At 53.6% G+C, this 13,405-nt stretch overlaps 1 protein-coding gene across 8 annotated transcripts in view; it reads left to right on the top strand.

Moving 5' to 3' along the window:
• LOC109868319 (retinoic acid receptor RXR-alpha-A) overlaps window positions 1–13,405 on the top strand; it is a 164,151-nt gene that overhangs the window by 137,728 nt on the left and 13,018 nt on the right. For 6 of the 8 annotated variants that reach the window (XM_031802639.1, XM_031802643.1, XM_031802642.1 and 3 more), the window contains exons 7-8: window positions 1,131–1,260; window positions 3,792–3,924. In XM_031802639.1, coding sequence (XP_031658499.1) covers window positions 1,131–1,260; window positions 3,792–3,924 — 263 coding nt within the window. Of the gene's footprint in view, window positions 1–1,130; window positions 1,261–3,791; window positions 3,929–13,405 lie in introns of those variants that run through there. The other 2 variants (XM_031802644.1, XM_031802645.1) reach the window with 1 other exon arrangement.

Below are 13,405 nucleotides of genomic sequence, written 5' to 3'. Positions count from 1 at the left end.
TTGAGGTTTCTTTGTCTTTGTCCATTCACAACCACATTTCCATCCTACAATCTCCTTCTCTCTCTCTCTCTCTCTCTCTCTCTCTCTCTCTCTCTCTCAGCTTTAACGTCCCTCCTCTCTCTCTCTCTCTCCCTCTCTCTCTCTCTCTCTCTCTCTCTCTCTCTCTCAGCTTTAACGTCCCTCCTCTCTCTCTCTCTCTCTCTCTCTCCCTCTCTCTCTCTCTCTAACTCTCTCTCTCTCTCAGCTTTAACGTCCCTCCTCTCTCTTCAGTTCTCTGTTTCATGTTAACTCAAAGCATAAACACGGTCTATTCTCCTCTCTCTTGAACATGAGAGGCCACCTTTTCAGCCTTCGACAATATACTGTAAATGTTTACCTTTTTCATCCAGACTTTTCTCTGTCAGAGATCAGGAATATAACCCTGGTGTAGTGGTGAGTGAGCATACTATATTCTTAAGACCCATTCTCTCACAGTCACTCATGAAATGAATTGACACTTGAACGCCCAAACACTTGTTCCTTAACTGTGTGTCAGGTGGAGCTCTTTTGGCTCTCTGTCTGAACACTCAAAATAGTCTTCTGTCGGTAGAAGTGTCCTGAAGGAACTGCCTGCTTGGAGAGAGTCATTTGTTACTGCTGATTCTCTGCAGTTATTTCCTCCTCGGGCTAGGACAGAATCACTGTTTGTTTTCCTTCCTGCTCGCTCCTCAGAGGAGATCATTCACTTGGCTAGGGTGTGTGTGTGTGTGTGTGTGTGTGTGTGTGTGTGTGTGTGTGTGTGTGTGTGTGTGTGTGTGTGTGTGTGTGTGTGTGTGTGTGTGTGTGTGTGTGTGTGTGTGGTGTGTGCGTGCGTGCAGGGTCTTGGCTCAGAGGAGCAGCGAGCGGAGCAGGCTGGTGCTCTCCTAAACCCCGGGTTGTACTGCTGTGACTGAACAGCTCTATCTGCTGGAGAGGACAGCTCCACATGAAGCTCAGCTGCCACACACAAACATACACTTAACAAGCACGCACATGCACATACAGAGTGCATAAGTACGACTACACACACAACCACACACACGTCACAATGTATCTTTCAGTCTTTCTGTGCTAACCATATTTGTGACAGCAAGCCATGTGTCTTTCAACAGCCCAACGACCCAGTGACTAACATCTGTCAAGCAGCCGACAAGCAGCTCTTCACGCTGGTGGAGTGGGCCAAGAGGATCCCCCACTTCTCTGAGTTGCCCCTGGACGACCAGGTCATTCTCCTACGAGCAGGTCAGTTCAACACGACCATAAGACCACATCAGCATTCCCCATAGGCAGGCCACTGCAGCATTATGGGCTTTGTAGGCTATTTGTAGGCTATTAGCCTGACAAATCCTCTGTCATATTCTTTATGTATGCGGTCATCATTTTTGAGGAAGTCTTCAGTGTTTTCCCTATATGTTGCCCTTGCTGATTGCTTGTCGCTTCAAATTACACAGTTCACTTCCAAACTCACTCTTAAGGAAGCCCATCCAGCTTTCTAACCCTATCCTACACCCTCTTAGCGTTCTCCTTCTGGGTACCCATAGTGATGGAGAGAATGGTGTAACACTCCACACTGCCCTCTCCCACCTGGACAAAAGGAACACCTACATGAGAATGCTGTTCATTGACTACTCAGCATTCATAGTGCCCTCCAAGCTTATCACTAAGTAAAGGACCCTGGGACTGCACACCTCCCTCTGCAACTGGATAATGGACTTCCTGATGGGACACCCCCACATGGTGAGGGTAGGCAACAACACATCCACCACGCTGACCCAAAACACTGGGGCTCTTCAGGGGTGCTTAGTCCCCTCCGGTACTTCATGTTCAAAGGAAACGGAGGGCCAAGCACATGCCCCCATTCAGATCAACGGGGCTGTAGTGGAGCGGGTTTCTCGGTGTCCACATCACTAAGGATCTAGCATGGTCCAAACACACCAACACAGTCATGAAGAGGGCACGACAACACTTTTTCCCAATCAGGAGTCTGAAAAGATTTGGCTTGGGCCCTCAGATCATCAAAATATTCTACAGCTGCACAATTGAAAGCATGTTGACTGACTGCATCACCGCTTGGCATGGCAACTGGTTGGTATGCGAACGCAAGATGCTACAGAGGGTAGTGCGTACGGCCCAGTACATAACTATATTTTCTATGGGATTGAGGTCAAAGTTTTGTGATGGCCACTCCAATACCTTGACTTTGTTGTCCTGAAGCCATTTAGCCACAGCATTGGAAGTATGCTTTGGGTTATTGTCCATTTGGAAGACCCATTTGCGACAAAGCTTTAACTTCCTGACTGATGTCTTGAGATGTTGCTTCAATATATCCACATAATTTTCCTCCCTCATGATGCCATCTATTTTGTGAAGTGCACCGGTCCCTCCTGCAGCAAAGCACCCCCACAACATGATGCTGCCACCCCCGTGCTTCACAGTTGGGATGGTGTTCTTCGGCTTGCAAGCCTCCCCATTTTTCCTCCAAACATGATGATGGTCATTATGGCCAAACAATTCTATTTTTGTTTTATCAGACCAGAGGACATTTCTCCAAACAGTACAATCTTTGTCCCCATGTGCAGTTGCAAACCAAAATCTGGCATTTTTTTATGGTGGTTTTGGAGCAGTGGCTTCTTCCTTGCTGAGCGGCCTTTCGGGTTATGTCGATATAGGACTCGTTTTTCCTGTGGATATGGATACTTTTGTACCTGTTTCTTCCAGCATCTTCACAAGGTCCTTTGCTGTTGTTCTGGGATTGATTTGCACTTTTCGCACCAAAGTGCATTCAGCTCTAGGAGACAGAACGAGTCTCCTTCCTGAGCGTTATAACGGCTGCGTGGTCCCATGGTGTTTATACTTGCGTATTATTGTTTGTACAGATGAACGTGGTACTTTCAGGTGTTTGGAAATTGCTCCCAATGATGAACCAGACTTGTGGAGGACTACAATTATTTTTCTGCGGTCTTGGCTGAGTGGTTGAAAAACGAGTTTTAATGACTCCAACCTACGTGTATGTAAACTTCTGACTTCAACTGTACCTCAATTACCTCGTACCCCTTCACACTGACTTGGTGCTGGTACCCCCTGTATATATGAGTTATCATTACTCATCACTACTTTTATTATTACGTGTTTTACTTTTCTATTATTTCTCTATTTTCTTTCTCCCTGCATTGTTGGGACGGGCTCGTAAGTAAGCACTTCACTGTTCGTCTACACCTGTTGTTTACGAAGCATGTGACAAATAACATTTGATTTGAGAGAGAGACCTTCTGTTCTGACGCTAGCTGAGAGGGTCTTGTCTCCTCTCCTCAGTGCTCAGCTCAGGTCTTCTATAAATAACCAGTTTAGTTCTGCTGTCTCTCAGACGAAAGCATCCCAGCCCCTCTCATTCCCAACTCAACTCTGGGGAGAAGTGTGGGGTTTTGCTAGACAGAGCAGTTAAAGGAGCCCTGTCACTCAAACGGCACAGAGCTCTCTGTTTCTTACCCTCGCTTGGCATATCAAGTGTGTCACCTTTTATTGGGATGGCAGGCGCAGTTCACCCTGTTAAACACTTATCTCTCTGGAAAGCACATCTGAGATAGGTTGCTAATAACCCAGAGCCTATGCATGAAAGAGCTTTCTGGTTGGACTATTCAGCCTAGATTGATTCATTGGAATTCCCTTGCCTTGTTGTCAACACAATTGTCAACTTTGAATGTTGAATATGTGAACGTTGCAATCGTTTTTCCCTCTTTATCTCTCCTTATTCTTCCTTCTCTCTCTTCCCTCAGGGTGGAACGAGCTCCTCATCGCATCCTTCTCGCACCGTTCGATAGCGGTGAAAGATGGGATCCTCCTGGCAACAGGGCTACACGTCCATCGTAATAGCGCCCACAGTGCTGGAGTGGGAGCCATCTTTGACAGGTAGTCATCATCACCCTGTTGGCACTGCCTTGATACAATCAGCTTTGTGAAATACATTTCTGTTGGTTGCTGTGTTATTCTTTATTACTAAGATTCCATGATTAGGGTAGGCCCTGACCTGTAACAGTGAAAATGGAGATGGAGACCTCAGTCAGAGTTTCTGAAGAAATCAATTTATGTGCGTTCCTGATGAAATCACACTCTTTTGACATGCAATCCCACGGCAGACTGTGACAATTCCAAGGCCGATATTTACCTTCTTTTCCATTAATCACATTTGATGCCTATTGTGTGATCGCTCATTTTTCAGTCACATTTCTATTGACAGATGAATAGAAAAGAACAGTATCAAGTATTCCTTCTCAGTGTACACAGACGTTGATCAAGCCATCCAGTGTGAGATCAATCCAACAGATAGTCAGTATTGTAAACTCTAAACCCTGTGGCCCCCTGGCGTGCTGAGTCGCTAACTGAAGTGTTTTTTAGAGGGCAATAGCTCTCTCCCTGTCCGCTCTCTCTCTCTCTCTCTCTCTCTCTCTCTCTTTCCCACTTATCTCTCCCTCTGCTCTCCTTCTCTCATCTTTCTCTCTTTCTGTCTCTCTCTTCTGTATCTCCCCCCTCTCTCTCTTTCTCCATCTCTCTCTCCCTCTATCCCCAGCTGGGAGTCTGTGCTCAGTGATTAGCATACTGCCAGTTTACTACTTCCAAAGGATGGATTACATCTCTGCATTAAGATGACTGATAATGTAGCTCTATATCCTCCTCTCTGAAGAGGGTGGTTAACTTAAGCACTCAATTCTTTTTTTACCCTCATTGTTCCAACGGGCAAATTAAATTAGGATGAGCTGAAATCGACTTTCGTCTCAGAGAGAGAGAGAGCGACAGAGGGAGTGAGGTGGAGAGCGAGAGAGAGACAGAGGGAGGGAGGTGGAGAGCGAGAGAGACAGGGAGGGAGGTGGAGAGCGAGAGAGAGAGAGACAGAAGGAGGTGGAGAGCGAGAGAGAGACAAAGGGAGGTGGAGCGCAAGAGAGACAGAGGGAGGTGGAGAGAGACAGAGACATAGGGAGGGAGGTGGAGAGCAAGAGAGACAGAGGGAGGTGGAGAGCGAGAGAGAGACAAAAGGAGGTGGAGAGCAAGAGAGAGAGAGGGAGGTGGAGAGCGAGAGAGAGACAGAGGGAGGTGGAGAGAGAGAGACAGAGGGAGGTGGAGAGAGAGAGACAGAGGGAGGTGGAGAGAGAGAGACAGAGGGAGGTGGAGAGAGAGAGACAGAGGGAGGTGGAGAGAGAGAGACAGAGGGAGGTGGAGAGAGAGAGAGAGACAGAGGGAGGTGGAGAGAGAGAGAGAGACAGAGGGAGGTGGAGAGAGAGAGAGAGACAGAGGGAGGTGGAGAGAGAGAGAGAGACAGAGGGAGGTGGAGAGAGAGAGATACAGAGGGAGGTGGAGAGAGAGAGAGAGACAGAGGGAGGTGGAGAGAGAGAGACAGAGGGAGGTGGAGAGAGAGAGACAGAGGGAGGTGGAGAGAGAGAGACAGAGGGAGGTGGAGAGCGAGAGATACAGAGGGAGGTGGAGAGAGAGAGACAGAGGGAGGTGGAGAGAGAGAGACAGAGGGAGGTGGAGAGCGAGAGACAGAGGGAGGTGGAGAGAGACAGAGGGAGGTGGAGAGAGAGAGACAGAGGGAGGTGGAGAGAGAGAGACAGAGGGAGGTGGAGAGAGAGAGACAGAGGGAGGTGGAGAGCGAGAGATACAGAGGGAGGTGGAGAGAGAGAGACAGAGGGAGGTGGAGAGAGAGAGACAGAGGGAGGTGGAGAGCGAGAGACAGAGGGAGGTGGAGAGCGAGAGACAGAGGAGGTGGAGAGAGACAGAGGGAGGTGGAGAGAGAGAGACAGAGGGAGGTGGAGAGAGAGAGATACAGAGGGAGGTGGAGAGCAAGAGATACAGAGGGAGGTGGAGAGAGAGAGAGAGACAGAGGGAGGTGGAGAGAGAGAGATACAGAGGGAGGTGGAGAGAGAGAGACAGAGGGAGGTGGAGAGAGAGAGACAGAGGGAGGTGGAGAGAGAGAGACAGAGGGAGGTGGAGAGCGAGAGATACAGAGGGAGGTGGAGAGAGAGAGACAGAGGGAGGTGGAGAGAGAGAGACAGAGGGAGGTGGAGAGAGAGAGACAGAGGGAGGTGGAGAGAGAGAGACAGAGGGAGGTGGAGAGAGAGATACAGAGGGAGGTGGAGAGAGAGATACAGAGGGAGGTGGAGAGAGAGATATAGAGGGAGGTGGAGAGCGAGAGATACAGAGGGAGGTGGAGAGAGACAGAGGGAGGTGGAGAGAGAGATACAGAGGGAGGTGGAGAGCGAGAGATACAGAGGGAGGTGGAGAGAGAGATACAGAGGGAGGTGGAGAGAGAGATACAGAGGGAGGTGGAGAGCGAGAGATACAGAGGGAGGTGGAGAGAGAGATACAGAGGGAGGTGGAGAGAGAGATACAGAGGGAGGTGGAGAGCGAGAGATACAGAGGGAGGTGGAGAGAGAGATACAGAGGGAGGTGGAGAGAGAGATACAGAGGGAGGTGGAGAGCGAGAGATACAGAGGGAGGTGGAGAGAGAGATACAGAGGGAGGTGGAGAGCGAGAGATACAGAGGGAGGTGGAGAGAGAGATACAGAGGGAGGTGGAGAGAGAGATACAGAGGGAGGTGGAGAGAGAGATACAGAGGGAGGTGGAGAGAGACAGAGAGACAGAGGGAGGTGGAGAGAGAGATACAGAGGGAGGTGGAGAGCGAGAGATACAGAGGGAGGTGGAGAGAGAGATACAGAGGGAGGTGGAGAGAGACAGAGAGACAGAGGGAGGTGGAGAGCGAGAGATACAGAGGGAGGTGGAGAGCGAGAGATACAGAGGGAGGTGGAGAGAGAGATACAGAGGGAGGTGGAGAGAGAGATACAGAGGGAGGTGGAGAGCGAGAGAGAGACAGAGGGAGGTGGAGCGAGAGAGAGACAGAGGGAGGTGGAGAGAGACAGAGGGAGGTGGAGAGCGAGAGAGAGACAGAGGGAGGTGGAGAGAGAGAGACAGAGGGAGGTGGAGAGAGAGAGACAGAGGGAGGTGGAGAGAGAGAGACAGAGGGAGGTGGAGAGAGAGATACAGAGGGAGGTAGAGAGCGAGAGATACAGAGGGAGGTGGAGAGAGAGATACAGAGGGAGGTGGAGAGCGAGATACAGAGGGAGGTGGAGAGAGAGATACAGAGGGAGGTGGAGAGAGAGATACAGAGGGAGGTGGAGAGAGAGATACAGAGGGAGGTGGAGAGCGAGAGATACAGAGGGAGGTGGAGAGAGAGATACAGAGGGAGGTGGAGAGAGAGATACAGAGGGAGGTGGAGAGAGAGATACAGAGGGAGGTGGAGAGCGAGAGATACAGAGGGAGGTGGAGAGAGAGATACAGAGGGAGGTGGAGAGCGAGAGATACAGAGGGAGGTGGAGAGCGAGAGAGAGACAGAGGGAGGTGGAGAGAGAGAGACAGAGGGAGGGTGGAGAGCGAGAGAGAGACAGAGGGAGGTGGAGAGAGAGAGACAGAGGGAGGTGGAGAGCGAGAGAGATACAGAGGGAGGTGGAGAGAGAGAGACAGAGGGAGGGTGGAGAGCGAGAGATACAGAGGGAGGTGAGAGAGAGAGACAGAGGGAGGTGGAGAGAGAGAGACAGAGGGAGGTGGAGAGAGAGAGACAGAGGAGGTGGAGAGAGAGATACAGAGGGAGGTGGAGAGCGAGAGAGATACAGAGGGAGGTGGAGAGCGAGAGAGATACAGAGGGAGGTGGAGAGCGAGAGATACAGAGGGAGGTGGAGAGAGAGAGACAGAGGGAGGTGGAGAGAGACAGAGGGAGGTGGAGAGCGAGAGAGAGACAGAGGGAGGTGGAGAGAGAGAGAGACAGAGGGAGGTGGAGAGCGAGAGAGAGACAGAGGGAGGTGGAGAGAGAGAGAGACAGAGGAGGTGGAGAGCGAGAGAGAGACAGAGGGAGGTGGAGAGAGAGAGAGACAGAGGGAGGTGGAGAGCGAGAGAGATACAGAGGGAGGTGGAGAGCGAGAGATAGAGGAGGGAGGTGGAGAGAGAGAGACAGAGGGAGGTGGAGAGAGACAGAGGGAGGTGGAGAGCGGGAGAGAGACAGAGGGAGGTGGAGAGAGACAGAGGGAGGTGGAGAGCGAGAGAGAGACAGAGGGAGGTGGAGAGCGAGAGATACAGAGGGAGGGTGGAGAGCGAGAGAGAGACAGAGGGAGGTGGAGAGCGAGAGATACAGAGGGAGGTGGAGAGAGACAGAGAGACAGAGGGAGGTGGAGAGAGACAGGAGAGAGAGACATGGGAGGTGGGAGAGCGAGAGAGACAGAGGGAGGTGGAGAGCGAGAGAGAGACAGAGGGAGGTTGAGAGCGAGAGAGAGACAGAGGGAGGTGGAGAGAGAGAGAGATAGGGGAGGGAGGTGGAGAGCGAGAGAGACAGAGGGAGAGCGAGAGAGACAGGGGAGGTGGAGAGCGAGAGAGGGAGGTGGAGAGCGAGAGAGAGAGACAGAGGGAGGTGGAGAGCGAGAGATACAGAGGGAGGTGGAGAGCGAGAGAGAGACAGAGGGAGGTGGGAGAGCGAGAGATACAGAGGGAGGTGGAGAGCGAGAGAGATAGGGAGGGAGGTGGAGAGCGAGAGAGACAGAGGGAGAGCGAGAGAGACAGAGGGAGGTGGAGAGCGAGAGAGGGAGGTGGAGAGCGAGAGAGAGAGACAGAGGGAGGTGAGAGCGAGAGATACAGAGGGAGGTGAGAGAGACAGAGAGACAGAGGGAGGTGGAGAGAGACAGAGAGACAGAGGGAGGTGGAGAGAGACAGAGAGACAGAGGGAGGTGGAGAGCGAGAGAGAGGACAGAGGGAGGTGGAGAGAGAGAGACAGAGGGAGGTGGAGAGAGAGAGACAGAGGGAGGTGGAGAGAGAGAGACAGAGGGAGGTGGAGAGAGAGATACAGAGGGAGGTAGAGAGCGAGAGATACAGAGGGAGGTGGAGGAAGAGATACAGAGGGAGGTGGAGAGCGAGATACAGAGGGAGGTGGAGAGAGAGATACAGAGGGAGGTGGAGAGAGAGATACAGAGGGAGGTGGAGAGAGAGATACAGAGGGAGGTGGAGAGCGAGAGATACAGAGGGAGGTGGAGAGAGAGATACAGAGGGAGGTGGAGAGAGAGATACAGAGGGAGGTGGAGAGAGAGATACAGAGGGAGGTGGAGAGCGAGAGATACAGAGGGAGGTGGAGAGAGAGATACAGAGGGAGGTGGGAGAGCGAGAGATACAGAGGGAGGTGGAGAGCGAGAGAGAGACAGAGGGAGGTGGAGAGAGAGAGACAGAGGGAGGTGGAGAGCGAGAGAGAGACAGAGGGAGGTGAGAGAGAGAGACAGAGGGAGGTGGAGAGCGAGAGAGATACAGAGGGAGGTGGAGAGAGAGAGACAGAGGGGGTGGAGAGCGAGAGATACAGAGGGAGGTGGAGAGAGAGAGACAGAGGGAGGTGGAGAGAGAGAGACAGAGGGAGGTGGAGAGAGAGAGACAGAGGGAGGTGGAGAGAGAGATACAGAGGGAGGTGGAGAGCGAGAGAGATACAGAGTAGGTGGAGAGCGAGAGAGATACAGAGGGAGGTGGAGAGCGAGAGATACAGAGGGAGGTGGAGAGAGAGAGACAGAGGGAGGTGGAGAGAGACAGAGGGAGGTGGAGAGCGAGAGAGAGACAGAGGGAGTGGGAGAGAGAGAGAGACAGAGGGGAGGTGGAGAGCGAGAGAGAGACAGAGGGAGGTGGAGAGAGAGAGAGACAGAGGGAGGTGGAGAGCGGAGAGAGAGACAGAGGGAGGTGGAGAGAGAGAGAGACAGAGGGATGGTGGAGAGCGAGAGAGATACAGAGGGAGGTGGAGAGCGAGAGATAAGAGAGGAGGTGGGAGAGGAGACGAGGGAGGTGGAGAGAGACAGAGGGAGGTGAGAGCGAGAGAGAGACAGAGGGAGGTGGAGAGAGACAGAGGGAGGTGGAGAGCGAGAGAGAGACAGAGGGAGGTGGAGAGCGAGAGATACAGAGGGAGGTGGAGAGCGAGAGTAGAGACAGAGGGAGGTGGAGAGCGAGAGATACAGAGGGAGGTGGAGAGAGACAGAGAGACAGAGGGAGGTGGAGAGAGACAGAGAGAGAGACAGGGAGGTGGAGAGAGACAGAGAGAGAGACAGGGAGGTGGAGAGCGAGAGATACAGAGGGAGGGTGGAGAGAGAGGACAGAGGGAGGTGGAGAGAGAGAGACAGAGGGAGGTGGAGAGAGAGAGGACAGAGGGAGGTGGAGAGAGAGAGACAGAGGGAGGTGGAGAGAGAGATACAGAGGGAGGTGGAGAGAAGAGAGACAGAGGGAGGTGGAGAGCGAGAGTACAGAGGACTCGAGGGAGGTGGAAGAGAGAGAGACAGAGGGGGTGGATCGGAGAGAGAGAGAGACAGAGGGAAGGTGGAGAGAGAGAGACAGAGGGAAGGTGGAGGAGAGAGATACAGAGGAGGTGGAGGAGAGCGATACAGAAGGGAGGTGGAGAGAGAGATATAGAGGGAGGTGGAGAGCGAGAGATACAGAGGGAGGTGGAGAGAGACAGAGGGAGGGTGGAGAGAGAGATACAGAGGGAGGTGGAGAGCGAGAGATACAGAGGGAGGTGGAGGAGAGAGAGATACAGAGGGAGGTGGAGAGAGAGATACAGAGGGAGGTGGAGAGCGGAGAGTTACAGAGGGAGGTGGAGAGAGAGATACAGAGGGAGGTGGAGAGAGAGATACAGAGGGAGGTGGAGAGCCGAGAGATACAGAGGGAGGTGGAGGCAGAGAGATAAGAGGGAGGTGGAGAGAGAGATACAGAGGGAGGTGGCGGGAGAGAGCGAGATACAGCGGAGGTGGAGAGAGAGATACAGAGGGAGGTGGAGATGAGAGATACAGAGGGAGAGGTGGAGAGGATGTGGAGAGAGAGATACAGAGGGAGGTGGGAGAGAGAATTTACAGAGGGAGGTGGAGAGAGGAGTACAGAGGGAGGTGGAGAGAGAGATACAGGAGGGAGGTGGAGAGAGAACAAGAGAGACAGAGGGGAGGTGGAGAGAGGATACAGAGGGAGGTGGAGAGCGAGAGATACAGAGGGAGGTGGGAGAGAGAGATACAGAGGACGTGGAGAAGACAGAAGAGACAGAGGGGTGGAGCTAGCGAGAGAGACAAGAGGGACGGTGGAGAGCGAGAGATACAGAGGGAGGTGGAGAGAGAGATACAGAGGGAGGTGGAGAGAGAGATACAGAGGAGGTGGAGAGCGAGAGAGAGACAGAGGGATGTGGAGCGAGAGAGAGACAGAGGGAGGTGGGAGAGGACAGAGGGAGGTGGAGAGCGAGAGAGAGACAGAGGGAGTGGAGAGAGAGAGACAGAGGGAGGTGGAGAGAGAGAGACAGAGGAGGTGGAGAGAGAGGAGACAGAGGGAGGTGGAGAGAGAGATACAGAGGGAGGTAGAGAGCGAGAGATACAGAGGGAGGTGGAGAGAGAGATACAGAGGGAGGTGGAGGAGCGAGATACAGAGGGAGGTGGAGAGAGAGATACAGAGGGAGGTGGAGAGAGAGATACAGAGGGAGGTGGAGAGAGAGATACAGAGGGAGGTGGAGAGCGAGAGATACAGAGGGAGGTGGAGAGAGAGATACAGAGGGAGGTGGAGAGAGAGATACAGAGGGAGGTGGAGAGAGAGATACAGAGGGAGGTGGAGAGCGAGAGATACAGAGGGAGGTGGAGAGAGAGATACAGAGGGAGGTGGAGAGCGAGAGATACAGAGGGAGGTGGAGAGCGAGAGAAGAAGACAGAGGGAGGTGGAGAGAGAGAGACAGAGGGAGGTGGAGAGCGAGAGAGAGACAGAGGGAGGTGGAGAGAGAGAGACAGAGGGAGGTGGAGAGCGAGAGAGATACAGAGGGAGGTGGAGAGAGAGAGACAGAGGAGGTGGAGAGCGAGAGATACAGAGGGAGGTGGAGAGAGAGAGACAGAGGGAGGTGGAGAGAGAGAGACAGAGGGAGGTGGAGAGAGAGAGACAGAGGGAGGTGGATGAGAGAGATACAGAGGGAGGTGGAGAGCGAGAGAGATACAGAGGGAGGTGGAGAGCGAGAGAGATACAGAGGGAGGTGGAGAGCGAGAGATACAGAGGGAGGTGGAGAGAGAGAGACAGAGGGAGGTGGAGAGAGACAGAGGGAGGGTGGAGAGCGAGAGAGAGACAGAGGGAGGTGGAGAGAGAGAGAGACAGAGGGAGGTGGAGAGCGACGAGAGAGACAGAGGGAGGTGGAGAGAGAGAGAGACAGAGGGAGGTGGAGAGCGAGAGAGAGACAGAGGGAGGTGGAGAGAGAGAGAGACAGAGGGAGGTGGAGAGCGAGAGAGATACAGAGGGAGGTGGAGAGCGAGAGATAGAGAGGGAGGTGGAGAGAGAGAGACAGAGGAGGTGGAGAGAGACAGAGGAGGTGAGAGCCGAGGAGAGACAGAGGGAGGTGGAGAGAGACAGAGGGAGGTGGAGAGAGAGACAGAGGGAGGTGGAGAGCGAGAGGAGGACAGAGGGAGGTGGAGAGCGAGAGATACAGAGGGAGGGTGGAGAGCGAGAGAGAGACAGAGGGAGGTGGAGAGCGAGAGATACAGAGGGAGGTGGAGAGAGACAGAGAGACAGAGGGGAGGTGGAGAGAGGACAGAGAGAGAGACAGGGAGGTGGAGAGCGAGAGAGACAGAGGGAGGTGGAGAGCGAGAGAGAGACAGAGGGAGGTGGAGAGCGAGAGAGAGACAGAGGGAGGGTGGAGAGAGAGAGAGATAGGGAGGGAGGTGGGAGAGCGAGAAGAGACAGAGGGAGAGCGAGAGAGACAGAGGGAGGTGGAGAGCGAGAGAGGGAGGTGGAGAGCGAGAGAGAGAGACAGAGGGGGTGGAGAGCGAGAGATACAGAGGGAGGTGGAGAGCGAGAGAGAGACAGAGGGACGGTGGCCGAGAGCGAGAGATACAGAGGGAGGTGGAGAGCGAGAGAGATAGGGAGGGAGGTGTGAGAGCGAGAGAGACAGAGGGAGAGCGAGAGAGACAGAGGGAGGTGGAGAGCGAGAGAGGGAGGTGGAGAGCGAGAGAGAGAGACAGAGGGAGGTGGGAGAGCGAGAGATACAGAGGGAGGTGGAGAGAGACAGAGAGACAGAGGGAGGTGGAGAGAGACAGAGAGACAGAGGGAGGTGGAGAGAGACAGAGAGACAGAGGGAGGTGGAGAGCGAGAGAGAGACAGAGGGAGGTGGAGAGAGAGAGACAGAGGGAGGTGGAGAGAGAGAGACAGAGGGAGGTGGAGAGAGAGAGACAGAGGGAGGTGGAGAGAGAGATACAGAGGGAGGTAGAGAGCGAGAGATACAGAGGAGGTGGAGAGAGAGATACAGAGGGAGGTGGAGAGCGAGATACAGAGGGAGGTGGAGAGAGAGATACAGAGGGAGGTGGAGAGAGAGATACAGAGGGAG

This window comes from Oncorhynchus kisutch, linkage group LG23 (genome assembly GCF_002021735.2).
Source record: "Oncorhynchus kisutch isolate 150728-3 linkage group LG23, Okis_V2, whole genome shotgun sequence".
Lineage (NCBI taxonomy): Eukaryota > Metazoa > Chordata > Actinopteri > Salmoniformes > Salmonidae > Oncorhynchus > Oncorhynchus kisutch.
The sequence above is the reverse complement of the archived record's forward strand: the minus strand, read 5'-3'. Positions and strand labels throughout refer to the sequence as shown.